The 27,573-nt window shown below is 36.9% G+C and overlaps 5 protein-coding genes across 13 annotated transcripts in view; all 5 read right to left on the bottom strand.

Moving 5' to 3' along the window:
• Nucleotides 1–9,144, bottom strand: part of LOC124301783 (syndecan) — a 99,887-nt gene extending 90,743 nt beyond the window's left edge. For both annotated transcript variants that reach the window (XM_046757201.1, XM_046757202.1), the window contains exon 1: nt 8,901–9,144. In XM_046757201.1, coding sequence (XP_046613157.1) covers nt 8,901–8,975 — 75 coding nt within the window. In that variant the 5' untranslated portion in view covers nt 8,976–9,144. The remainder of the gene's footprint in view (nt 1–8,900) is intronic.
• Nucleotides 9,145–9,679: 535 nt separating this feature from the next.
• On the bottom strand, nt 9,680–12,306 carry LOC124302522 (ATPase inhibitor mai-2, mitochondrial-like). Of its 3 annotated transcripts, none has more exons than XM_046758777.1 (4): nt 11,777–11,805; nt 11,631–11,696; nt 11,149–11,281; nt 9,680–10,204 (listed from the first exon to the last, which is right to left on the bottom strand). In XM_046758777.1, exons 1-4 carry the CDS (start codon nt 11,788–11,790, stop codon nt 10,076–10,078), a joined length of 342 nt encoding a protein of 113 aa, XP_046614733.1. In that variant the 5' UTR covers nt 11,791–11,805; the 3' UTR covers nt 9,680–10,075. The 3 variants fall into 3 exon arrangements, with proteins under 3 accessions (XP_046614733.1, XP_046614734.1, XP_046614735.1); XM_046758778.1 differs by having other exon boundaries at nt 11,636–11,696; nt 11,777–11,801; XM_046758779.1 differs by lacking the exons at nt 11,631–11,696; nt 11,777–11,805 and adding an exon at nt 12,145–12,306.
• Nucleotides 12,307–13,937: 1,631 nt separating this feature from the next.
• LOC124302725 (uncharacterized) lies at nt 13,938–16,670 on the bottom strand. Its single transcript, XM_046759174.1, has 3 exons — nt 16,045–16,670; nt 14,892–15,282; nt 13,938–14,234 (listed from the first exon to the last, which is right to left on the bottom strand). The coding sequence occupies exons 1-3, from the start codon at nt 16,327–16,329 to the stop codon at nt 13,990–13,992; spliced, it is 921 nt and encodes a 306-aa protein (XP_046615130.1). The 5' UTR covers nt 16,330–16,670; the 3' UTR covers nt 13,938–13,989.
• Nucleotides 16,671–16,716: 46 nt separating this feature from the next.
• Nucleotides 16,717–24,376, bottom strand: LOC124302724 (protein scarlet-like). The gene is made up of 11 exons (XM_046759173.1): nt 23,171–24,376; nt 22,406–22,454; nt 21,156–21,336; nt 20,889–21,087; nt 19,620–19,812; nt 19,138–19,350; nt 18,550–18,655; nt 18,220–18,441; nt 17,504–17,745; nt 17,158–17,258; nt 16,717–17,054 (listed from the first exon to the last, which is right to left on the bottom strand). The coding sequence occupies exons 1-11, from the start codon at nt 23,451–23,453 to the stop codon at nt 16,873–16,875; spliced, it is 1,971 nt and encodes a 656-aa protein (XP_046615129.1). The 5' UTR covers nt 23,454–24,376; the 3' UTR covers nt 16,717–16,872.
• Nucleotides 24,377–25,306: 930 nt separating this feature from the next.
• The window catches only part of LOC124302251 (ras-related protein Rab-32), a 33,859-nt gene continuing 31,592 nt past the window's right edge, over nt 25,307–27,573 (bottom strand). For all 6 annotated transcript variants that reach the window (XM_046758202.1, XM_046758201.1, XM_046758197.1 and 3 more), the window contains 2 exons: nt 27,205–27,530; nt 25,307–26,207 (listed from right to left, as the gene is read on the bottom strand). In XM_046758202.1, coding sequence (XP_046614158.1) covers nt 26,094–26,207; nt 27,205–27,530 — 440 coding nt within the window. In that variant the 3' untranslated portion in view covers nt 25,307–26,093. The remainder of the gene's footprint in view (nt 26,208–27,204; nt 27,531–27,573) is intronic.

Genomic DNA, 27,573 nt, shown 5'->3' with positions numbered 1-27,573 from the left:
TTTGATCATGCGATACGCGTATATTCACTACATGCTTTGTTAGAAACCATTTTACAATTCTCAAGCATTGTTTCCAAATTATAGATCCCTCCCTTATTTCGCTAACGTTTCAAGAGTTTTCAAACTTTCCACATTTCTATCGTTAATCATGGTCAACAGAATAATCAAACGTTTACATGGAATATGAAAACCGGGTTATAAGAGGTTAAGCATATATAATGTCGAAACGTTGACCATCAGCTGGGACATTTCGGGGCGTAGGTACACAGAGGTTGTTTGATAAGGGTCGTTGAGACAATTTCATTGACGAGATAACAATTGTTACACATCGCGTCTATTCCAAAGTGGCGTAATTGACGCAACATCGATCAAGCAACGCCGCATTTTTACTTTGACAGTATAAATTGTTGTCTCGTCGATATTGGCTGGATTATTTTACCATTAAATGTACATAATTGAGAATTCTTGAACAACAGCGAATGAAATAATTGACGGGAATAATAATATTCAAACAGTTCTTCGTTCTGCTATGTCAATTACGCTTCATTCTCCTCGTTCAAGTTTTTACAATGCTGCGGTAACGAAGGTGAGTTAAGTAATTAAGTATATTCAAGCAAATTACAGATACTAACAATATTATTACGTTCAAACCTCGGACAAACATGATTGTCCATTGTGAGTCATACGGTAATGTGAAGTATATGTAATAACGTTTAAACAACCGAATTACCAAAGCATGCCTGAATTCATTTGATACAGAGAAATGACAAAAACTGAGTGGTTCGTAGATAAAAAAAAAAAAAAAAAAAGCAGGAGCTTCTATCAACTGAAATTCTACGTTCATTACAAATCGTCAATTCTATATTTTTCAAACAACCATTACTGAATATTGGGAACGCTTCGAAACACAGCAAATGAAGAACGATGTGTAATGATTCACCTTATCATCTATGATATGACGTAACTACTGAAACACGATAAAACAACTATTTCACGTATTGTTAAAGCCGTAAGACAAAACACCTCAACCATAATAAAGCCACAAAAATAAATATGACACGTAGATTTTTTTTTTTTGACTTCATGTCCTTGTTTCGAACTTTTCGGAAGTTCTCCTCTGTTATACGACAGCTGTAAGTCGTAACTTGCGAGCAGTAAACCCGTAGCGATCTTTCGCGCGAAAACCGAGGAGGATAGTAAAGTTCAAGTGAAATTTCTATGTCGAGCGTATCGACGAAACTATGAGGAAAAAGAATGTCGCTATTTATACATTTGACGCATATATTTTTCACACTATCCTCTGATTGACATATTTGAGGTCGTTAATTATTGTTATGTATGTTAATTCTCTTTACGGTCCTAGATAACATCACGTTCCCCACGACCAAGAAATTTGAATCATATGTTATAATTGTATATCATTTCAACCACTTTGAGTGAAATACTTCGAGGAACAAATGGTATACAGCAAACATGAAGCAACATACGAAAAAGAAATGACTAAATGGATAAAGTACAATAATTGTTTGACAATCACGGGGTGATACGAATTTTGGTTTGCATTTTGCTGTCTCAATTGCTAGAGTCAAATACCAACCACTCATTTCTTACAATAAAGCAAGAACGAAAACTCAAAGGAAAAATTATAACTCAATAAACCATCGTTAGTTACATCGTTACGAACAGCAGGCAAGAATGATAACTTTCGCTTAAATTCAAAGCAAAACGCTTACTAGTCTTACGAATGCCTGATGCTGGGTGGCATCATTCACGGTTATTTACGGACAGCGTAATTCGCAATTGGTCAAATCTCCCCAAATTACCCTAAGTAGCCAACATTGTTGTATCATTGTAGCTTGGTCAATACAATACGCGATACAGAAGCGGTATTTACGTATACGTTACCTGCTATCCTTATTTTCCATTTATAACCACCCACTGACTATCCGAGTTAAGGGGAGATCGAAGTGACGTCGGAGTGATCAGATCGTATTTTACAATTTCCTCATCTCCAGAGTAAAGAAATTGCTTCGAATTCAAGGAAACGATAGTTGGCATTTGTACTTGTATGTTGTTACATCAGAGAAGTTTCGAAAATTTTTGCAACAGATTCTCACTCACTTCGAGATTATGGTAAGTTAGTTATATCTGAATCCCCGTATATATTTTCGGAATTTTCACATCAATTTCAAAACTTTTTTGAGACAATCGCACCCAAGTGATAGTGCAAACCATTATTTGCGAAAGTTTGAAGAGCAATAGAATTGAAAATACAATTTGCTCACTTCGTCGACACGTTGACCTCTCCTTAAGGAGTGACATTTTTATACATATACATATATATACAAGGCATAAACCGTAGATTAACGATGTTTGAATAATTTTGGGTTACGATTGGAAACGGAACGTTAAAGCGAGGGGCAGAGAGCAGAGTTGTGAGATAACAGACACTCGATAGTGCGGTAATAAACAGCATCGCAGGGACGGGTACAACTTATTGGTCCGTTCCTTCAACCGGGTATATATAGAATTAGGTACATAATAGGTATGTGTGTAGCATAATTAATAATTACCATACGTCACATACCGTGACAGCTTGAGAAAACTATACATTCAAGGGCGTTTGCGTCGAATATATAATTCGATTTCATTGATTCGTCAAACTGAGCGGCGCCAAAATTTTTGTCTGCTAGTCAAGTCAGTTCGCCAACTGAATGTCCAGAGTTATATATGTGAACGGCGAAGGTCGCAAGGAAAATTGATCGATGATTTTTTAGAACATCTAATATTGAGTTGACAATTCCCGAGGAGCAGAATTTATTTCTGATTATTTGATCCTTTTGCAGAAACCATTGAAATTAGGTGCGTTGAAAAACGATGGCAAAATTTAGTTCAAGTTTTACAAAAAAAATTCAGTAAATTGTATTCGCGCTTTTTTCCTTGGGCGATAAAATCGTTTCGATGTTTCGGAATTCGTCAAAGTAGACAAAATTCGTTTTTTTTTTTTTTTTTTCACTGTAAAACCTGGTAAAATTGGGTTGTATTCGTTACATGTTTGTGATACGTTAATCATTGTGTTTTTGTTTACTGTCACTGAACACGAAATCAGTGAGATTTGGTTATTTTATTAACTATTAATCAATATTTTAGCCTATGAATCAAACCACACCATAAAAAATTTCTAATTTCTGCAAGTCCGCTACTACAGTTTTCGTCTAATAGATGTCCATGATATACTAATCAGTTCGGAAACAAAAAAATGTCCCATCGGGTCCACTGAAATTTTTGGCTTCATTTCACCATTTTTTGCTGCATGACTAATTAAAAAAAAACGGTAGAATTTTCCGCCATGCTGCTATTTTGTTATTAATCTCTATTGAAAAATTCAAAAATGTTCTTACAACTATAAATAATAAAAGCCCTCAAACTCAAATTGCTCGAAGTATTTTCATCCTCTTAAAAAAAAAAAAAAAAAGATTTGAAAAGCATAGAGAAGTTACGGGATAAGCCGTGGCTGCGGACACAACTTAGCTACGAGATCGAGCACATATTTACACTGTTAGAAAGGTTTGCGACGAGCAATCGATCCGCGACACCGAGGAGGGTCAACGAGGACCCGACGTGCAGCAGGGATAAGTTCTTTTTACCTCACCCAAGAAACTGTAAAGGATATCTTTCTTCTCTTTCTTTATCTGCGTAATGGACGCTACATGAAATATCTCAAACATCTCATCGTATTTTTCGACATGATCTTACAGCTTTGATACACATCTTTTTTGTACATCGTAATACGACATCATATCGTAGTTTGTTATACAGTTGACAGCGTTCAGGGAGGATAATTTGGCTGGCTGCTGTATAAAGAAACGCGGGAATCAGACATGGGTGAAGAATCTGTGAACGGGAATGAACGATTAACTTCAAACAAAAATTCATTGTGAGGGCTCCGGTCGTTATAATTATATTCACGAGTTATACGCTCTTCGTTTTTATCGATCGAGTCGAGTCGAGCTGCAGGTTGTGCAGGGCTGAACTCGCCCTTGCATATTGTTAGTTCTGGCGCACCGAACTGCACGTTGCACTTGACATTATGCGATTGATGAGGGAAACTTTGGAGTGGGTCGTAGAACGAACAAGTCGTGCGATTAATTGAAAGTACGGAAATCCACAAAGGGGCGAGTAACGAGAAAAATATATGAAGAAAAAAGTAAAAGAATTAATGCATGGATATAGGTGAGTTGGCGAGGTTGTATAACGGGAAAAAAAAAATTCTCGCAGTCCAATTCCCTGCAAACTTATACAAGTGAAATATAATTACACCTACAGGGAATCGGAATCGCGGGGCAAGGAGGTCGCAGGTAATTGAAAAGATATATGAGTTTCCTTCCAACTCTTCTTCTCTCGCTTTCTCTCCGTCTGTCCTCTTCTTCTTTTTCCTTTCTCTATAATTCCCAGTCTAAGTACACCGCGTCGCCGCGACAAGCCAGCGATTGAGGAGATACAAACGCAATTTCGTTATAGCGGCGAAGATCCGGCATTAGCGAGGTTAAAATGGTGTAATTACAGTCGGCGTGGGCTTCTGGCGAGAGGGATCCCTCACATTAGTACGACAATCGTTCCCATTGAATCTTATACTATTCCATGTGGGTTGGCCCAACCGCTTAAGGCTGCATCTCTGCAGACGTACAGTCGAGTGAAAAAATTATCAAACAGTTGAATTTGAAAATCAGGGTTTCAAAGGTGGGACCCAATTTGATTAATATAAATTGAATTGTATATGAGAACTATGTCTCTTCTTTGAAATAAAATCATTGTGAAAAAAAAACACTGCAAATTCGACTTGAAAAAAAAAATCTGTTCATATTAATGACCTTACAAAGATATCTCTTTATTGTTTTCTTGTTTGAAATGCCATGCTCGTGTTGTTTCTTTGTTATGGATTAATAGCAGGGCTAGTTTCGTAGGTATAAGTACGGGGGATACTCTGAGGAGATAACCAGAAATAAATTTAAAATAACGTCTCAATATGCTTTTTTTTATTGAAACATAAGTTCGTTAATCACAGCCTATACCGTCTTGCGAAAATTGGTTTTATTACACAAATTGAAGACCGATGATGAAAATCGATCTCGGTCAATTTGTTAAGAATTAACTTTGGAACGAACAAAATCACTCGTACCTAAGATTCTCGTTGATAAGCGGACTTTGCGTAGTTGAAAAAACGTGAAGAAACGAAACTTAAATTGAATTCAAATCGATCGACCTTGGTAGCTATTTACTTTCAACCTTCGTCGTTGTAACATATTTTTATTTGGATACTTTCGCGTTTGGTTTGTACGCGAGATCTACGTTTTTATAAATACGCCACTGCCAAACCGGCCAACGAACGAATCACCTCTCACAGGCACTAACACACGCACTTTGCACCCTATGCAAAAACCGAGTGAATCACGTGAGGGGTGTCTTCGTGTCCGCAACCCTCGCGAGCAAGACGAATATCCCCCCATCCATGATTTACGTAAAGCAATCATCACGCGCGTGATGAAAGTCTGTTCCATCGAATATTACACCGAAAGACTTTGCTTGCATCCTTATAGTTTTTATGAATAATTGCCCCTCGCCTCTTTAGCCCCTGTGCCAAAAACGCACTTTGAGTATCGAAAGAAAGAAAAATTTGACTGACTGGAAATTCCATCTTTTACTAGGATTTTGACGACATTAAACAAGTTCATCGCTTTTACCTGTTAGTATGCCAAGTACGTACGTGATTCATTGATTACACTAAATTCTAAACGATGGTGAATGAATTGCAAGATGTGTAAATGGAAAAACAAATTCGTTGTTCTATTATTTCGAACTACTCTCCAATCGCAGTTTGTTGATCCTGGTCGTTCGGTTTTCTTTTCCAATTCAAAATGTTATCTGAAGCAAGCATATCGGTTTGATGGTACAAAACATGACGTTTTCAATAATCAAACTTGTAAACTTGAAAATTAGTTCAGAAGGTCAAAAGTCATCAGGTCAAGAACCTGGACAGCCAGAACTACGGAGCGCTTTTCCTGGATGTCAAAATCCACCAGGTGGAGGACCTGGACAGCCAGAACTACGAAAAATTAGTCCTGAAGGTTAAAAATCACCAGGTCAAGGACCTGGACGGCCAGAACTACGGAGCGCTTGTTCTGGAAGTCAAGTTTCACCGGGTAGCGGACCCGCAGAGCAGGGTCCAGGAGGTAGAGAGAGAATCCGGTACTCGAAATCTGCCGAGCGCGATTTTCATCCGTCCGCTTTACTGCGCGATTGTTTCGAGACTGAGGAATTCGGCTAGCTGATTTTCGTCGTTACGATTACTATAGATGATGACGTCGAGAGAAGAAAAAATTTTGGGTGACGTCACTTTCTGAACATCCGAACATCCAAACTATGGTTTCCAACTTTAATACTATGTATGATGTATGATGTATGATGTTCACTCGTTTGCAAGAGCACTTCTCGAGCCTTTTGTATAATCATTTGTGTTCTTTAACTCATGTTCGCTCACCCACCTGGAACATTTTCTGATTGTCAAAATTTATAAAATTCGGAGGGACTTTTCCACGTGAACGAATTGCAAACAGATTATCAACTTTTTGTCCTGTTTCTAGTCAAGTATTTTGCTTTATTATTATAGTCTGCATAAAAAGTACCGTTCTCTGCGATTGCAAATTCAAGGTTTTCAATCATACCGACTATAAATATTTTTTCTTAAATTCCCCGATTTTCCCTCACCAAATTATGAATTTCTCTTGGGTAAAATTCCAACTAGTAGTACGAATTGGAGTATCTAATAAATAAAACTCCGAACTAATCAGTTTTCAAAAATCCGTGAATCCATATATTTAAGGGTCATGAAATTGAGCACGCGAAGGAAAATATTGTTCTTGTCTAGTCTCTACTTTTCTATCATGCCACTATAAAATTCCCTCACTAATTACAAAATGTTTTGTCCTTTCCATAAATTACGTGACCACTTTGCGATTCCGTGTTTTCCTAATTAGTCAGAAGCTACAGCAACACCATAACTGAGGTAAAAATCATGATCGGAATGTAATATGTTCTGAAAAATGGATTATGCAACGATACATTCTTGTATACGCGCGTTTCCGAACGCTTATGTAGCTGGCTGGAAATATATTCCTTGACGGCAGTCAAGTAGAAAACTTCCCTTTAATGGAATAACGAAATTCTTTAATATTTACGGAAGTTACCGCAATTTTCTGGCGAGTCTAATCTGGTCTGATACAACCGTCATTTATTTATTTTATAACCCATAACGTTTTCGTAACATTTTTTCTCCCATGGTGAAAAAGTAATAGAAACAAAACCATCTTTCATTGGTACGCAAATATACAAACTACTAATACAAATACAAACTAAGAATGGGTTATTTTACGGGGTTTAAGTGTATAAAGTTAAAATATCGAAGCATAGCAAACTAACAACTACCTCTCACAAAATATAAGTGACAAGCTTTGCTTGGTCAAATTCCTAATTTCAAGCTTCGTTTACAGTTGACTGCATCAAAGAGGCGATTAACATGAAAAATTTTCCTCAAGATAACGTTACGAATTTAAACCTCGTAATGAAATGTGTGAAAAAATATACAATTCACTTTTATTCGTTTCTTTGAACATCGCGGTTAAAAACGTCGAGTTTTTTGTTGTGCCATATTGCAATTTGCACGTTCAGATATGGAACATATTTTCGGTTTTGATAAAACGCTACCGTTCACACTGTGAGAAAAATAACGGTGTCAATATAAGTCCACACCGATTAGTGTAAAATGAAACATCATCGATGTAAATCGTTCGATTCTTGACACCAAGTGGTTTTAAAATCAACACCAAAATGGTGTGAACTTCTATAGAATATTTTCGTTGTTACATATAACACCGCATTTCTAACAGTGCATCAACAGAGTTCATGCAAAAAGCAGTTTACAAAATTCATCGCTCTCCACATTAAATGTAATTTAAAATAGTTAAATACAAAACCCATCGTTTGTACAGTCCATAAATAGCCTCAAGTGAGATATAAAAAGATTTGTAATTTGTCGAATAAATATGAATGATTTAGCGCAAGCATTTCCCAGAAATCATTTTCCGTCGCGGTAATGTAGCTTCGATATGAAAAAGTAAGAAAGAAACTAGGATTACCGGATATTCAGATCTGAAATGCGAATTTTGTAATCAAGCTCCCTGACTTTCTTGACCTTCCTCCCGGTTTTCCAGATTGCAAACATCTCTCCCCGGTGTTTCATTGACGCAATTGTTTACATCTCGAACGCGCGTTTCCTCGTTCCTTATTCGTTTGTTTTTACAATCGAGCATATATTATCATTCAACCACCGCCGTTCGCTATCGTTGTTATCAATTTCTGCCCGTTTTCAATCACGGGGACGTAGACCAGGATTGTATTGAATTAAATAGACTCTGCTTACGCGATGTAATATCCCGTCATCGGGTCGGGAATTATTCTTTACCAGGGCATCAGAGGGCACGAGGGGGTTGGCGGGGAGGTTCGTCGCTCCGCTTATAGGACGCGTCCGTCACACATGGTTCTCCGTTCTCGCGGAGATTTCCTAGAGCCGCATCCGTATACCATAAGCGATGCATTTTCCCCCGTAACGCGAGGGTCGGTCAATTGATCACGTCGTCTGCCGCGTTAGCCAGTTTTCGAACTGCTCGTAGGGATGAAAGGTGTCGAAAAAATATTCAACGAACACGGACGAGCGAGGTAAGCTTCGCAGGTATTATTCGTGATGAGAAATGAATCGAAATGCTTCGAGTGGAATGACTCGGGATGCGAGAGACTAGACGGGGTGAAGACCGAGGGAAAATGAAAAGTGACAGACGTTCACTTACCTCTGATGCAGCAGCGTTGCATCCCGATAAAATAACGCCTCCGAACGCCAGAAACAGGTATATCCTTGGGTGCATTTTTGTTTATTCCTTCGCGAGGGAGGGGGAGGGCCCTGGACTGAGCCCGAGAGTTTCACTTTATTTCGTTAAATACAAAACTAATCAAATACAACCGAAAAACCACCAAAACTCGAGAGCAACAATGCGAACACACCACACTGATCAATGAATCCTACGACACTGAGGGCGCAACGGTCGTCCCCGCTTCTTCTGTATTACGCGCCATCTTGCCACCGGTAGTGCCACCTGTGCGGATTTACGGCGAAGCTCTGGTGTCGGCAGAAGTTCGATCGATGCGTGACTATGATAGGGTAGGTCCGTGGCGATATTATGACAAACCCCTATAACGTTAGAAGATTATTTATCAGATGCGTCGTTGACTGAGGCTAATATTATTCGACTCGTATTGTCGAGATTTGAACTTGGGTTAGAGTCATTTTCAACTGATACTCATCACTGTTAATACCTTAACAGGGATAAGAAGTTTCAGTTGTTTTTCGAAATGAATTTGTATTTTTTTTACTTTGCAAAGAATATCCGCGTATTCAACGATCATTTTTATTTTGTACGCTCGTAAAGTTACGCGAGTGTACTTTGAAGTAAAATAGTTCAAAGCGGTATTGCATATCTGCCTGACAATGATTTTTGAACTGCATTTTTACAGTATTTAGGCTACCGAAGCAATGTCGTACAAAATGAAAGAAAGTCAGACCCATATGTAACAAGTGGAATTCCCATTTTTATAACGTGACAATGTGATAAAACCTGATACAGATAGTATTATACTAGCAATTGGAACTTACAAAACCAAAAATATTAGAAATAGAAAAGAATTGCATCGTTGAATTAGTTCAGTTAAAGCTGGGAGCTAGTATGCCAAGTGTGCAATAGCTCAAAGCTTAATTATAACATAGTTTTGGATGATGAAATATGAGTTCGTACAACTTTTTTAACTATGAAAAGCTGTATACTTTATTTCTACATAATATTTAAAGATTTAATAGTTTAAAAAAAAAAAATTCCATTCAAGATGTCATTGACTATCATTGACATTAAAAATACAATGATTTAATTTGATGTATGGCGGTTCAGCTATTCGTCAAATCCTGCATACATTTTTACTTCTCCATCTTTCCAATTCGAGCCTTGTGGCGCTCTATGGCCTCCTGATGACGCTTTATCTGTTCCTCGTGAAAAGAGATCTCATCATGAAGACCGTCACGCAGATTTTTCAACTGCTCCTTTTGCTAGAACAGAAAAAGAAAATTCAGTGACTGCATATTAAAGTGCGTGAGAATTATCCTATGGAATACAAATATGACGCAACCTCTTATGTTGGCTATTGAAATTCAACTTTTTGATCTTGGTAATTACTCACATATATCTTGTGAAAATGAATTTTGTAACATTTATACAATGTTGCAATTATAAAAAGTCTGCTTACTGCCCAATTTTGGGATTATATAACATTTGGTGAGGCATAATAAGGAAAAACACATTCACGGTTTGCAAACTCAACTCTTTCAAATTAATGCGAGAGTTGAAATATATAAATTTTTTGTTTGATCTTTTGTTACGTCAACATTACTGACTTCAACTTCGTTATTTGGTTTTGCCATTCCAAAAGTTCAAGTCATTCATCAAATTATTTGAGACAGCTTCGAAGTATCTTTGCTAACATAATTCAGCAATAGTAAAATACATATTTTTTCTATTCATTCCAAGCAGTGTCTCCATGGAAACAATCAACATATCTATCAGTCAATTTTGCAACAATTGCATAAACTAATTGTTGAAACATAATGACAAGGTTGAGAAAAAAAATTTTCCTCAGTTAATAGGAGTATCATGAAATATATCTTAAAAAGTCATTAATTTTATAAAATCAAACATTGATAGTGACATAAAAGGTTGAAGATCACCACATCAACGTTAAGAATAATTTTTATCTTTTTTTTAGGAAGAGCTGTTATTTTTTCATTTTAGGTTCATTGCTTGCAAGAAAATGTAACAAATAAAAGAATATGTTCACTTTTTGCAATCTTATTTCTTTTATAATCATTTCAAGGTTACAAAACTCTGAATTTATTTCAACTTGCCAAACTCCTACTAACTTTTCATTTCTCAAGTTAATGAAGAATGGTGTTGAGGACTGCTTAAACAGCTATCCTATCCTATGCTAGCGTTATACCTGATTGTAGAAGTATTGGTCTTCGCGTGCTGCTTCCATCTTGCCAAAACTTCCACCAGCTTCCCTGATGCTGCCACCGCCACCACCACCCTTTCCTGCGCCACTACCTGGTTCACCAGACATTCTCATGTGGCTGAAAAAATAGCAGGATACAATCATCGTGGAAAGTCTTGTAACGAGGGATGATAGTCTACGTGGATAATTGCATGCAGTTTATTAATTCTTTAGTGATGGGTATACTTGACACGGTAGGGTAATGGCTATTTATTGAATATGTTTGTATATTTCGATCAGAAAATTCTCAAAAAATTTGACAAAGTATATTATACAGTATATCTACTTGGCTACAGATATCGAAAAACAAACTGTTTCAAAACTCCCAGTCTTCGTGTATTTTAACCCAAAGAAATGTTCACCAGTTGAAACAAAATTTTTTATTTTGAACCAAAGAGTGTGTCAGACTCGAAGGGTTAATAAATCACCATACACTTGGAGTATGCCTAGTCTGGGTTTGGCCCCCACCACTTCTGGCCAACGACGTACTTTGTCTGCAATAGGACGCAAATAAATTCTACCAACAACGCACTTGGGGGTGACGCATTTTGGTAGGTGTCGGGTAAATACACACCTACGTACATGCATTTCTCATTGGGTTGCGTAAGGTCATTATACCTGCTTTATTTGGATGACTGGGTTATGTAATACTATAAATTTGAGTTGACTACGGATTATGCATGTGATTCGATTTATCATTAACGAAACTGTCTGTCTTGTCGAGCATTGCGACAAACGAGCAACGTATGTGCACAAGTTTTGCATTCCGTAGCGTAAATTGCTTGACAATCAGCCAGCAACTAGTAGCAGACGGCTAAAGAGCTAGAGCAGCGAAAATAGCGCAGGGTGAGCCGGTTACGCACCGTTGTGCCGGGAGAATAATTTCGATCTGTCGATCTTTGGTACGGTAATCATAATAAAATATTGTGTATTTTTCGGTACCTGAGGAACGCCATGTTCCGCGATAAGACGGTTGGTATACGCTGCATGTTCGATCAGGAATTCAGAAACACTGTGCAACACTACGATGAATTTTCACAGATTTATAAAATTATGTTCGAAACGCGGGTTATGAGCGAAGGAAGAATACTGACTGCCGAGGAATGTCCACGAACTGGACACGACCGTTGGTTACAAAATTACGCGTCATAAGCGGTGGCAGCACTGCAGGCTACGATGACAATAAGCAAAAACATGAAAATTGTACCATGTATTCAGAAATCGAACCACCGAATCCGTTGACTGATGATATATAAAGACCTTCAGCTCTGAGCTAATATTTCCACCGTCTGGGTGGATCCGTAGGTAATTCTATTGCTCTGCACTTACCGACCCATCTTGTGAGATTCGAATATTAAATCGAGTCGGCAAAGCAAAATACTGCAATTTCCCGCCGGTCTTTTTGACTTTCCTTACTATGCCTTTACTTTACATAAGATTACCAATCCTTATATATCTTCGTAATGTGTAAAAACGGCATGACTTTCAGTACAATCTTTGAATTTTTGACTCCAAAAATATTCTGTAAGGTTGTTGGTAGATCGTCACCTACTCGATATATTGAAAATATTTTAAGTTTACAATTAGATCGTCAATGAAGCTTCGTAAAAGCATGAAGACAAGTCAGTCTTATGGTCGGTCTCTACGCGATTCGATTTATACTTATGCAAGTAACCCCGATTTTTGTAGCAATTGCAATTTTTGTACAGTTATGCTATTTTGAGTTCACAATTTCTTTCTTTATCGCAAATTTGATTCAGGGGTGCAAGGCAAACTAAATCTTTCAAATTATTTCGGTGATACGTGTGAATTATTTTGGCAAGGGATTCTTGACGCACAAATTTCGAACTTCCTCGATTAGTGTAGACAACGAAGGGTTTTCAGCTCCCAAAAATTTAAAATTTCATGAATATTCAAGGGAATATGTACAATATATTAAATACTCAACTGTCACAGCTTTGACTTACCTGCAGGTGTTATGGCTGTGCTAGCCTGTATTAACAGCTGTGTATAATTTCTGAGTATTATTTTATAACATTCGAGAATTCACTCGCAAAAAATTGTCTGGCGAATCTTACGTGATCAACATTAACAAAATAAGGTGCGAAAAGTAGCTCCAAAGGGGCTGAAACACTTGCAATTAATTACAGGGCGAAAAATTATGATTTGGAAGAGCTAGTGAGGAATGAATATACTATTTTATTTTAATAGTCTTATGTAGTTGGTGAACGTCAAATTTGATATTATACAGTTGATAACAATAGAATTGTCATTACTTACATAAGTTATATTCCACGTCAACTCAACAAGTAACTTTCCCTCACCAGCTTTAATTTTGTCCATAATTTTTTATACGATTGTCATAACTCTAAACTGCACTCCTGAATTATATGAGATTTTTATATCCGACCATTTTTTTTTATAAATTTTTAAAGTCAAAACAAACGCCATTTGTGAAATTTCCCAAAGAAATTCTCAAAAATTCTGCGATCAAAAATCATTTCAGGCCAAATCCAAAACAGATAACTATTTTGTTTATATTATATGCGATCAGAATTAATAACAGAAATTGTTCAAACTTGCTAGTATCAGAAACTTCATGTACAATACAGTCTACAGGCAGAAGTAAATAAAAAAGATATTTCACAGTATATGCATTGAGTCCAGGCACTATGATTGAAATTTTTTTATGAAAAATATTTACGAGATAAGCACTTAGTTAAAAAAACCAGAAATTGTGAGACACGATCGCGCAACGTCTCGTGTATTCATTCCAGACGTACGAATTTACCTGTGAAATTCAGCAGCTTGATTTTCGATCAGATGTTTTTTGAGCTCCGAAATTTTGAGCTCATTAAGAGCAGCCTGTCTTTGAAGTTCAGCTCTTTGCAGCTCGAGATGGAGCATTTCAAGTTTCAAGTTGTGCTGTTGCTGCGTCGCTTCGAAAATCCAAATTGCTTTCTGCACATCGCTGTGCTGGCACTCTTGATAAAGCTGAGAAAACACATCACTGCTGCATTCTCCACTCCCGCCTGGTTAAAAAAAAAATAGATAAATTGAAAACCTTGGTCGAAATTGGAGCAACGTACTCGGACACTTGTTGGCCCACCTCTTCAATTTTCACATTACGCGGACATCGATATTTTTGAAGTTAGTGAATGGATTTGGTGTTATGAAAATTAAAGGCATGAGGAGGCAGCTTGAAGTGTTTTTTCTTGGTCTTTGAACACATTTTTTTCACATTTTATACGGTATAAATACAAGAGAAGCATTTCAGAGTAGTGATGTTCGTAATGAAAAAAGGTATCGGAGACGTTAAAATTCAACTGAAAATCTGAACCACGTGACAGTTAAATTTCAAAAGGAATCTCTGAAACATCGAAAATTCACTGGCATCTCCGGAAAATTGCTTTTCATTCTAAAAGTCCTTCAAGGCAACGTATTATGTATCAATAATCGACTGTTTTAAAAACATAATTGTAAACTTCGGTGAAAAAAACAACCTGAATTGTTGTACAAAACGGTAATTTTTATTGTGTTAGCTTGAAGAACTTTCTGCACGAGAAACATATATTCTGCTTCGAATCACTTAGATCCGTGAAGTCAGTTCATAGATGTACAGCGAACGATGAAAGTTAAAATTTAAATAAAATTTCCATAAAATATTCGAAACATGTAGAAACATTCACCTTGTTCGATATTCATGAGCGAATCCTCGTTCATCTTGGTCCTCTTTCGATTTGTTGCCGTTGTCTCCAATTGTCCATTTTCGCTTTTCGGCTGTTGGAATAATTGCTCTGTCGAGTTTCTCGGCTGTTCGTCATTGTGTTCATTAAATCCATCGCTGTTGGCTTCGACTTTCATTTCGTGCACCGATACTGTCGGGGTTGATGAATTTGTCATGTTGTCTAGCAGTTTTTGAAAACCTTCTGGTCTAACAGCCTTCTCATCTCGATCACTGCCATTCGACAATCCAGTTTCGTCGTTATGGTTTCTCGATGTTTCCATCAATCGCCATACTTCGATCGAAAGAGTCGAGGGCTGATTCTTCGACGCTTCTTCCGGTCCAAGTGTTCGAACCTGTTGGAAGTTGCGCCGTCAACCCGTGTCAGTAGTATAAGTATTATAGTATAAGCGGCAACAAAATCAAATAAAATTCTGGATTTTGACGCGAAAGTAAGTGAAACGAGAGAGAGAGAGAGAGAGAGAGTTATCTACACAATTTAGAATGAACGGTGACAAAAAGAAAAGGCAAGGAATGAAGGAGAAAAAAGGAAGAAGACGAAAAAGAAGAAACACAATGATTTCTTGAGTTCGAGTCTTCACGGCGTGTAGATCTATTATATATTTGTCCAAGTTTGTTCGATTCCGATCTTATCAATATGCACGTATGAACATCTGAAATTGATAATTTGATGCCATTTGTTGATTAATTATTATTTGTGTGACCATTTTTACTTGGTTCACACGAATGATATAATAATTTACTTGTAAATGTCTAATTGGAGTTCAAGACTGATGTTTCTCAGCAATTAACGAGCTCAAGAAAAAAATATGCGTAAGACGGTTTGTAAAAAATTCTAATCAAAATTCAAAATTCAAACCTTATACATGAATTTTGTGTTGAAAAGGCAGTAGAACAATAATATTGCTCTGTTGTTAATAATACAGGTATTCACAGTTGAAATTCAGTATCTAAACTCTGATTTCTAAGTCACGGGAAGTTTTCAAATTAAGTTCAACTTGATTAGCTTCAGCTGCACTCTTGATACGTATCTTCGTTTCATCATGTTTTTGTTTTGAAATCATTACAATTTCAAGTAGGTATACACATACACAGACCTTTTCGGCGAAGGAGTAAATTTCGAGTCTGGCCTGCGCCTTCATACGCCGCCACTGTTCACGCATTCTGACGATATCTCTGTCCGTTGAAAATCTACCCCGAAAAACGGAGTGAATTTGCTGCCAGGCAAGGGTTTTCATGGCGGATGCCGTAGCGTCAATTTTCTTGTTCTCAATGGCTCGTGCGTGGAGTTTTATAAGGGAAAACAGGGCGTTTTTTTCTTCGGGTATCCAATTCTGTGTGCGTTCCCGTTTCTTGACGACAACCGTCATTGACGAAGACATGCTCTCAACAAACTAGTGAAATATTAACGCTTACGCTATCGATATTCTGCCACAATTTACTTTGTAAAATCAACGATTTGCAGTTAGCTGAATTTGTTGACTAGCCCGATGTCGTTTACTGTTATTTTGTTTAAGCGTGGTTAGGGTAGTCATTTGTCTACGTATCTCAGCGGTTCACCGTCTAACGGAATATCAGCTGACAGACATTTTCATTTGTTTACAAAAAATAAGAGATTGTCGGAATATCGTCTTTCTGACACAGCCCAAATATTGGGTGACCCAGAAGTTTGTATTTTATTAGGAAACGCGTCTATAATAATAATAATAAATACATATGCATAACCATTTTTGTAAGTGTTTTATTCGGATAAGTTATAGCCGTAAACTAAGGATATGTATTGCGCGTACAGTTTAGTAATAAAATTAGTAAAATACTTTCACAGTGAAATACGTTGCATAATACGAAACAAACGAGGGATCAAGTTTGGGATTCATCGATACGCGTACGTGATATTATTCCGGTTGCGCAGGAAAATTTTATAATCAGTACATCGCTCTTACAATTCTGAGCCTCCTCACCCCGAGATATCCTACAAAGTGCATGCCGAAGGTAAGCAAAAGAAGCCCGCATAGGTCTATCTTTAAATTATCTTCACCGTATCCATATTCGGTCAAAACTTCTCGCCCATTTCTATAACACGGCAAGTCTTTGTCCGGGTAACACTCTGAAATGATTTTGTATTAAAACATTTTAATTTTTGTTTTTTTTTGGGCAGTAAAAAGTACTCTGTCTGTCTTGTCGAGCTAAAACAATGATCGGTTTCTTACCAATACTATCTACGGTTGTCCAATGGATGATCGCCAGGGCTTCGTTCGCGTAGTAAAAAATCGACAAGTATTTCACCCATGACAAGTATGCGGGCATGGCTCTAAACAGAAAATTTATCAATGAACACTTTGAAGATTTTCGTTGGCCAACCTGCGAGCAGCCAAAAACTCAACGCCGATTGGGTGAATCTAGCAACGGAGTCACGTGATTTGATGCGTGCGCATTTGGGTGTACAGTTTTTTGACCATGTAACGATGTAAATACGCTTACAGCGAATGATCGCCGTGGAGATGAATTGCTAAGTTGAAGAAGGAAGATTGGGGGGATTTTGACCCCTTGAGATACCTGATATTGTAGTAAACTCCAGACATCAGATAACCAACAAGGTCGATCGGTCCCATAATGCTCATCATAATATCGGGGTTCTCAATCCAACTTGACATCATTGAGCCGTAAGCTGAACTCGTTAAAGCAGCCAATATGATGCAGGTAACGAATTTCATGAGAACAAAGAAGTTGATATCCATATCCAGAGAAACGAGCATTATTGAAAAAAAAAGAATGCAATGGCAAACAATCTTGGGAATCTGATGAAAGGAAAAGAATCACTCCGTTACTTACACCAGCTTGATAGGAAAGAACGAAAAAAAAAAATAATTTAAGTAAAACTGGCACGATCGCAAAATGAAGTGCTATATTGTTTATCACATTCGGATAAACAGTAGGGTTTTATCGATGAAAGAAGTTGAAATAATGTAATTTCTCTGACATTGTTAATTATGAGTTGTTTTCAATTCTTACTGTACGTCAAGTCATTTTCATGTTCAATTTTTCAATTAAATTCAACCTAATTCAATATCTGGTAAATTATGTTTGTGATGGATCGGAAGGAGCAACAACCGTTCTTTTTGATTTGGAAATGCCAGTGTAGTTTTTATCAACTTTGGAAATAATAACAGCTTGAATGAACCTCAATGCAATCGTACCCCCGGTATGAAAGCAAAGCCATTTTATTTTAGCGGCTACTAGTTTCGTTTTTATATCAGTTCCATGAAAATTACCCAGCTGATAACAGTTGCGATGTAATAAACTGCCGGCGTGTACATCGAATTTTCCTGCAAGTATAGAGGTAATTGTTCAGACAGTACGCAAGCGTTCGAATAAGTTGACGAAAAGATGATCTCAGCACTAATAAGGTAAAGAGCACCCCGCATATCCTGAACGCCAACCTGTGTGTGCGAATTCACACCGAAGTAAAACCAACTGATGAGTATCGATGATACCTGAAATTTAATACCGAATATATGTATGTAGATATTATTTACCGATCATCGTACCCGAATAATTTATTGGGATCATGTAGCTTTGGCTCTGGATCGTATTATACTCACTAAAAAAGGATAATAATGGCCGGCCTCGTGGAACACTGTCCTTCGCATCTGTATTGATATTCTCCACATGAGCCAGTAAAATTGTACTAATTGATTGGGTTTAAGCCTAGAAGAAGAATTGACGATTTACTTGAACGAAATTTTACTAAAGAATCATGTATTCGCCGGAGATTGATAATATTTTTTTCAATATTACGGGCAATTCGGTTATAAAATGGCAGCTTCCGTAATTTTCGACAAAATTGTTAATGGGAATGCTGAGTCAAGTACTTGGATAAAAATTCTAAACAAATTTATACGCTACCTAGAAGTTACATGCGAAAAGTCACCTACGAAATGATGTAAGAATTTGTTCGAAAATTCAGGAGCATGCATTATTGAAAAAATGAACGTGAAGTTAATGTTTAAACATTTAACGAAGTACCTAAACCAAGCTCTGCAGATTACCGCAGAGGTGTTCACGCAGTCGTGCTCGTGGCAGAAAAGCAAAGCTTTTCGTTTGTCCGGCTAGTTCTTTTTGATCTTCATTGTTTCGCAAAACCAGCTGTACATTGATGTTCCCCTTAAGCAATTGAAAAGTTTACTCACGTTTGAGATTTGAATTCTATCGAACCATTCCCCGCAGGGACTTCTGGTGGGTTGTAGTACGTTGAACGAGTAAAGGAGCTGCAAATCTTTGCTAGACGTTCAGAAAGGAGAAATGAATCTGTAGCGTTCAGGGAATCAACCAGGTTTATAGTTGACACAATTTTGACGTAAAATTCTGCCTCGTTGAACGATTCCGGGCAATGAAATCCTTCGCTAATGAAAATAACGCGAGATTATTGTCTACTGCTAATGTTACATAAAATATTTTGTAAGTTCTCATCTAGCTGGTAGAATCAGATATTATACTCTGTTTTAGTAGCAATTTTGAAGTAACCATTAAATGTTATAGAATTGTTTTTTGTTGTTTTTTTTTTTTTTGTGTAGGTACGACTTCATAATCCTACCCAATTATCCGTTTCGATCAGCCATTTAGGCTCAATTACTTAACCAGCGAAAAATTGACTAGAGCATGACGTACCTACCTGTTGAAGAATTTCCTTGCATTTACCAATGTTCCATAGTACGCTGTTCTTCCATTAGCCAGATATACAACGTGACTGAACATTTTGTAGAGATCCATTGCAGGCTGATGAACCGAGCAGAACACGATTGTCCCTGATCTGGTCGCAGCCTTTGCTGATTCAATTACTCGCATCGCTGTCCACGTATCCAAACCTACGAATACCGGAAATTGGCATCGTTTCATTGTAGAAATGTAACGATTCGGTGAGCACGAAGTTCAAGTATCTATAACCTCTGAGTATATTGGGGTGTTCGACAAAAAAAAAAAAAAAAAAAATTTGCGAATTTCCATGGTGACACCATCTGAAAAGTTTTTTTGTGTTGAAAGGAAGATTCTCTCCAAAGATGAGCGTTCTACGTTACTTTTTTCAGGAAAATTGAAAAATCAATTAAGCACCATCTTAAATGTAACTTACACCGCTCGTATCACGGTGGAAATTCGCAAATTATTTTTTTGTCCAACACCCTAGAGTATAAAAGAGAATAAAGTACGGGCGCAAGAAGCAAACGCTCTTTACGAGATTTGATTGAGTTCAGTCGTATTTGAAGCTAATGAAGATTTCTCAACAAATATGCAGAAAATTCCTGGGAAGCATTTCAATCTTATTATTCACCAACGCGAACACTTTTGAGGACTTTTCTTCAACCGCGAACCATTTGGCGATCAGAAATAAAGGTTACCGAATTTCGTAGAATGACTAGGTTTGCTTTCCAGAACTCTAATCAATGCCACTCTGACTACCTATTCTCAAATAGAATTCACGCTTTATGCCCAAAGAAGTTCTAAGTTCGTCAGAAAAATATAAGGTGTTGGTAGTGTTTAAGAAACAAATGAGTGTCGAACAATATTTTTCAACGAACAATTAACCTACATTTCTAAAGTCGGTGAAATAGTGAACATTTTCTTTTTCTAAACTTAACAGGAAACTGTAACTTATGAAGATCTCTCGAGAGTTAACATTTTTCAAGGTATAAAAATATTTACTTAAGAAAAGAATATTTTTCGAACGATCGGTTTCGAAAATATGAAATAATTGACGGAAATTCATTTTGACCAGTGTTACAAATTGAGAAACTTTAATAAACTTCCGCAAGGCCAATGAAAATTGAAAATCACCGAGTTCCCGGACAAAGCTTTCCATAAGCAAGTCTTGCAATTAGAAAAACAAACAATTAACTGTTAGCCAATCAATCATAATTATCAAATCAAATTATCGATCCATATTTACCAGATGTGGGCTCGTCCAGGAAAAGTATTTTCGGTTTGGTAACCATTTCGACTGCCAGCGACAGCCTCTTCACCTCACCACCTGACAACTTCGAGATCCGAGTGTCTCTATGCTTCAGTATTCCGAGGTCCGTGAGGATGTTCACCGCCAAAGTGTTTCTGTCCTTCGCCGACATTCCTTTGTCCAGCCTCAAAGCGCACTGCAATAAAATATTCACCCAACGTTTAAGCGATTTCTGCTTGTCAATATTCATTCTTAGGCATGTACCGTGAATATCATGTATTCCATTGCTGTTAGTGCAGGTGGCAAGGCGCAGAATTGAGGTACGAAGCCTGCTATCTTGGACATCAAGTCTCTCGACACGCTGCATCCATTTACTCTGATGCACCCAGAATGCAGCTCAATTTTTCTCGCCAGTGCGGCCAAGAGCGTCGTTTTACCTGCACCGCTAAATGGTTGAGCAACAAATTAACTTCGTTTACACTGGGTATTTGACAAAACGATGAAAGGATTATATGTCTTTGTTTTCCACCGTGTCAAATTTACTCATTTCAATCTCCACTATTCTTGATTTTATCCGCGATGTTTCATGTCGTTCTACACCAGAAGTAAGGAGGTGTGTTTGGAGATCGGAAAAAATATTGTTGTATGAAATTTTTTTTATCTTCTTGTTTGAATAACATTAAAACTACGAGACCGATTAAATCTAAAACCTCATATGTATATATGTATATATTATATAGCACGTGCCTTGTGCTTAACATAAACTATACTGATAGAGGGCGTTTATTTAAACAGACAATGTTCCCCCGAGCTTACAATTGTTTGCTACTACAATTAGTTGACATCCATCATCAAATAGTGGTCGAATCGATGCAATTGTAAATAAATACACCTATTATCTATCTATGTATATATATAAAGTATATAAAGTATATTTTTTTATGAAAAGTATTGGTGAATTATTTTTCGGGCTGGTGATGTACATTTTTCCTGTTCGACATTTGGCACCACTTTGATAAAATATTTTAAGACAGAGAAAATCGAAATCGGTCCTTTTTTCGTTATCTGTGTGCGCATGATATTTCAGTACCTAATAAAGATGTGTGTATAAAAACAGACAGTCCAATGTCTTCAATTTTCATTTTAGAAACTTGCAGTTTACACCCTTATCGTTATCGCTATCTGAGTTCATGCATGACGTGTACATGTTGTGATCGTCTTCGCATCGGTTCAAATGTCACGCACATGCGCGCGGAAAATATTTGAAATAATATAAAAACATTGTGAGAAATGTGTTAAAATTCAATATGCTTCAGTACGAATGCCCGTAAAATATGATTATGTACGTATAAGCGGATACAACTTGACTCGAGTTCGGTTCTTGTTGCATCCAACAACTTTATTGAGTCTCACAATGAATTTATTAATGTTACTGTATTCGTCTAACAATGAGTTCGATCTTCTTCGGTAAACTGAAATTATTTGACGCTTATCCTTTAAAATATATTTCTTACCTGGGACCCATGACCGCTACTAAACTGCTAGAATCCGCATGGCCAGTGACTATTTCAAAAATGTTTATTAAAATTTCGTTCGAATGATATTTATGAGTGGCATGCCGAATGAATTCAAAGCAGTGGTTCAACTATTATATTATTATAGATTTACAACAATCACTATAGTTCTGTCAAACTGTAATCTTGTAAATTGAAAACTTTATTTCTCGATCAATCAGAAAATCAGTGCAGTCAGTAGTAGAAGTATAAATTTACCTGTCCACAGTGAGTGAATTAAATCTACTTATCAATCCCAAGAATGGGTATAATACAATACAAACTAGGTTTTGTAATATTCTGAAATGATAAAAGTTGTTCTAATTTACTTAAGAACATAATGACTGATACTAGATAGATGTGTTCATTTTCTGAACAACAAAAAAACCGGTGAATAATGTAATTTTATGAAAAAGATATTTTACAGTACATTTATTGGTGATCAAAATTTATTGCTATTAGACATTGGAATACGTACACTATCAAAAAACGTTGCTGATTAATGACCAGTTTTGAATATGTTGAAATTTTACGTAGTGAAATAATTCTTTTATATTTTTAGTGAGACTCCCGGTACCTTTGCCAAATATTTCAAAATTTTTCAGCCTTTAAAAGGTCTTCTTTAAATAGTCTTCCAAGTGTCGTGTGATCTCAAATTGGGTAAAGTACAATTTTTTCTGGCACTGTTATGATGTACGGAGTAGAGTTGAGTTAGTTTCATCATACCTGAGTCAAGTATCTTGACCGGTTTGTCATTGCGAGTGGAATATCCAAAAATCTTCTTTGCGATACTTTTGATAAAGAAATCAGGCTTGCGTCGGACATGAACGGTAATATTTTCCCAGGAAATAGATATTGGAAGTTCGGGAGGTGGGGAATAAGACTCCGATTCGACGTCTTTGAGAAACATTTTGTAACACAGAATTCCGAGATACACGATATCCGATTCAGGTCCCACTGTCTTGTCGCCTTCAGAGTTCACGGCACAATGAACGCAACGTACACGCATCGTTTTCACTCCCCCGGGTGCTTATCATTTTGCTGTTTAACCAAGTTATCTAATAACCGCGTACGTGAAATGTCTGCGTTACATAAATTGTCATACTTTGTCATCATCCACTGCATTGTACTCTGGAATGGACTTTTTCACTTATATCTTAACTAGGGTTTCTTCGTCATTGAAACGGGGAGTGATGAGTCAATTTATTATTTGTCAATACGCCTATTCCAAGGCATCGAAAAACCTCGACTCAAGATTTTTACATTATGAAAAAGTAGTTTCATTTCGTTTAGCAGAAGAAGTGTGCCTCGACACTATCTTACTGTTTGACATTATTCCTTAATGAATTCTATCCCAACTAATATCATAAAATAGATGTGTAACAAGTATATTGACATTTCTTTTAAGCTTTCAGATTCACTAGACTTAGAGTACTGAACAATTGCTCGTTTTCAACATCAGCTAAGGATTGCTCTCAGTCTAGATTATATTCTATAGTTTTTTTTTTTTTTTTTTATGTGTAGCACATCAGCCCGAGAAATGGGGTTTTTTGTATTCTTAAAACTGCTATACTGTTTTGTCACAATTCACCAATCTCACGAGAGTTAGTTAAGTGCGATCTTTAAATATTAAAAGTGATTATCTTTCGGCTGAGTATAGATTCTAGTCATACGAAACCTTTGATATTCTAATACAATACGTAGGCTAACTTCAGTAAAATGGAAGGTTATAAGCTAAAGGGCCTGACAAAACATTCAATTCAATTGATTGTGAACAAAATCAATAGAAAACTACTGTGTTGCGGTATGAAAAAAAAAAAAGAAAGAGAAAGTGAATTTTGCAGAACGAGCATGGCCACCTTGTAGACGGGATAGTGAAAGTTATGTGAATCATATCCTAGCATTGGTACCATTCTAAATTTATCAAAAGTATTTTCACTGACATGTAAATAGGTAACTTTTCGTTCAACTCACAAATACGCCAAGTTTTTGCAGAACATTAAGAGATGTCGCAGGGGAAGGCGTTGTCTAGGAAGTAAGGGTACAAAGAGTCGATAAATAACAAATGAATATAATTTAATAATATCTCGGTCAAAAACATACATAAGAAAGTAGATGGAGAATGGACTACAAGTAAACCGTTATAATTGAGTTACAGATACTGTTGGAACATTTGTGTCTTTGTTTGCATATTCCTGAAGCTACGTATTAATTATACAGTCGGTTGTGTATAAAAGTGCAAACTTGCCAAAGTCTATGTCAATGAGGAATTTTCTCCTTCTACAATACCTGATTTTATCATCGTTGCTATTTTTAGTTATGATTATTATTTTTCAACCGGATTCTGTATACTTTATTATATACATGCATTTGTATTTCTATGTACAATTATTAATACAATAATTTACTTTCAACGAGCAAAGAATTTTTTGGCACTTTAATATTGGAAGGCGTGTACAATTATCATTGTACATCGAAATTGGCCGATATTCAAAACGTAACTTATCTCGAAGCGAACGCTATCGAACTAATCATAACTATAATTTCTTATTTGACTTATTGAATACATACAGTTAGCCAATCAAGATTTTGGATTGAGTTTTACACGCACGTTTCGAGACAGTATTTCGTTACGAATACAAGCCTATACATGTAGGCTTTCTTACAGACTATGGAATAGCTTCGAATTGAAAAATCGGTGAAATTGAATTTTAATAAATTTTATTTGAATTCATCCGAGCTAAAATGGATAGAATGTTAAAAATTTACTTCAAGGTTTCGTTTCTTCTTTTTCTTGCAAAGACCCGTGTAATGATTGTGAATTATTTTTCATAGAGATCGAACGTGTGGTTGGTATTCTCATTTTCGGATTAACGTATTTGAAGCGAAACAGGTCTTGAAAGTTATCAGAGGCGATACATCAATGTATAATACGTACTTACGCAACCTTGCGTGTGTTTACGTGTTACGTACAACGGCGTTTGAATTTTATTCAAATGAAATGGCACTTTTCTTTAGTACAGCTCATCAATACCCATGATTATACTTTATTCGATAAAAATGTTCGGTACGTACTTACGGGTAACTTACGCGAGAAAGGAACTTACTCAAAGAGAATTATCGAATATAATCGCTATACATAAAATACAATATGTGATTAAAAATTCTACCGAACTTTAAGGCATTTCGTAATTTTATTTCATTTAATTTCTTTCAATTTTCAACGCTTATTCAATAGTAATTAAGTAATTTAATAAATTACTCGGATGATCGTGATGTAAATATGCGTGCAATAAAAACGATACTCACGTGCGGGAAAGTAACAAATTTACACACTCAGAGGAATGTTTACGTCAAGTTATCACTGTATTGCGAGTCCGTGTATTAGGAGGTGTGCAGATGTGGGAGGAATAACTGCGTCGCGACACTTCGTGAGACGGTCTGCGACTGGATGGATTAATGAATGAATGGGCGACTTTGCGGTAGAGTTTTGGTTCGCGTAGCCCTGAAACCTAAGTCTTCGAGTGGCTTGAAGTCCGCAGGATGAACCTTGTCGTAAAAACAGCGGGCTTGCTTAATTTCTTTCAATTGGTCAAAGTAAGTGCAGGACTGTCCTGGTGGCGTAGTGCCTTAGACGTGAAAAATGATGTCAGCAGGAGCAGGACTTCTTTGTGTTGGTCGGTGACTGATTCAGAGCGAATCTTTCGCCGTCTGATTGCTCTTGCGCACCGTTTCCCTTTATGATTTGATCGTTCTGAAGAATCTGTCAACAACAAATGAAATTCAATCACAATATTCAATAGCTGGTTAATTACGCGGCAACGACAAGTTTTTGTATAATACTCGATATCCGGTAGAAGTGCAGAAGTCTATCATTCAAATTTATTTATATTTTGTTAATTCTTGCAAACGGATTAGCTTTCGACAAGTTAAAGAATAAACGAGCTGCATTTCCACAGCTGAAGATTTGAAAACACAAAAAATTAATTTCTGCTTGGGAATATAATCACAGTAAATAGTCAGTGTTGTAACTATTCGTCGGTACAAGTGAGCGACTTAAATTTTTTGAATCATTCCTACCCAAGGTCCCTTGAAAGAAAGTTTAAGATCCAAAGTTCTTATAGACTGTCTATGAATATTTTTTTAAATGTTATTTGCATCTTCAGTACCAAGTTGATTGTACTGTTTTTGAAGAAATATTAAACTTGGTAGTGGATATATTTTACAGAATTGGGTCATCTCCCATAAATTTCGTAACGACGTACTTCCGTCGAACGATAGTTCAGCAGTATTTTTCAGCAGCGGGATCAAATGCAATATCTATCTTATGTGTTCATCACTTGCTGAGAGAAATCAAAGAAATTCCAGTCTCTGATATTTCAAAAAGGAAGTCCACACTTGATTGCGTCAAGTGTTTTGAGGGCAATGTCGAGAAGTACGATCAATTGAAATTCGACAAATTCCAAAAGAGCATCCAGCTGATGCTACAAGTTATCGTCTATGCTAGAATTATTTCATCCAATATAATAACAGTTCAAAAATGAAAAGAGACTTTCAGATCGAAAGTTCAAGTAGCAGTTAGGCACGCTCTCCGATTTGTAATTCTTACTATGGTTCAATTTCAGAAGACTCTACGCAACTGTAAATTTCTGTAAGAGAACCGCAGTTTGTAAAATTGTCCCCGAAGCACTCCAACTGTTGGGAACCTAACTAATCGAACTGTTCATTTTGAAGAAGCTTGCAAAGACTGTATGCACTACCTTGTTGACGAGAAACCTCGCCGCCTCCTCAATGTTAATGTTTTCCTTCGCCGAGGTCTCAAACCAGCCAGAAAAGTTTTTATCTTTACAATACTCGTCCATTTTATTCGGAGAATTGACGAGGCCTTCCTTTTGCTGGTCACATTTATTGGCCAAAAGAACACATGGAATGGCTGACCCATCGGGGAGCTGGACCTTTGAATCCAGGTCCTGTTTCCACTTGACTACCGCGTCGAGGGTGGCGCTTCTCGTTACGTCGAAAACTATGAAAGCACCTACCGCCTCTTTGTAGTAGACCCTCGTCATATTTCCAAATCTCTCCTGACCTGGAAAATTCGAATTCATTTTGATCCCAGTAAAATATGAGAA

Source organism: Neodiprion virginianus, chromosome 4 (assembly GCF_021901495.1).
Source record: "Neodiprion virginianus isolate iyNeoVirg1 chromosome 4, iyNeoVirg1.1, whole genome shotgun sequence".
Lineage (NCBI taxonomy): Eukaryota > Metazoa > Arthropoda > Insecta > Hymenoptera > Diprionidae > Neodiprion > Neodiprion virginianus.
The sequence above is the reverse complement of the archived record's forward strand: the minus strand, read 5'-3'. Positions and strand labels throughout refer to the sequence as shown.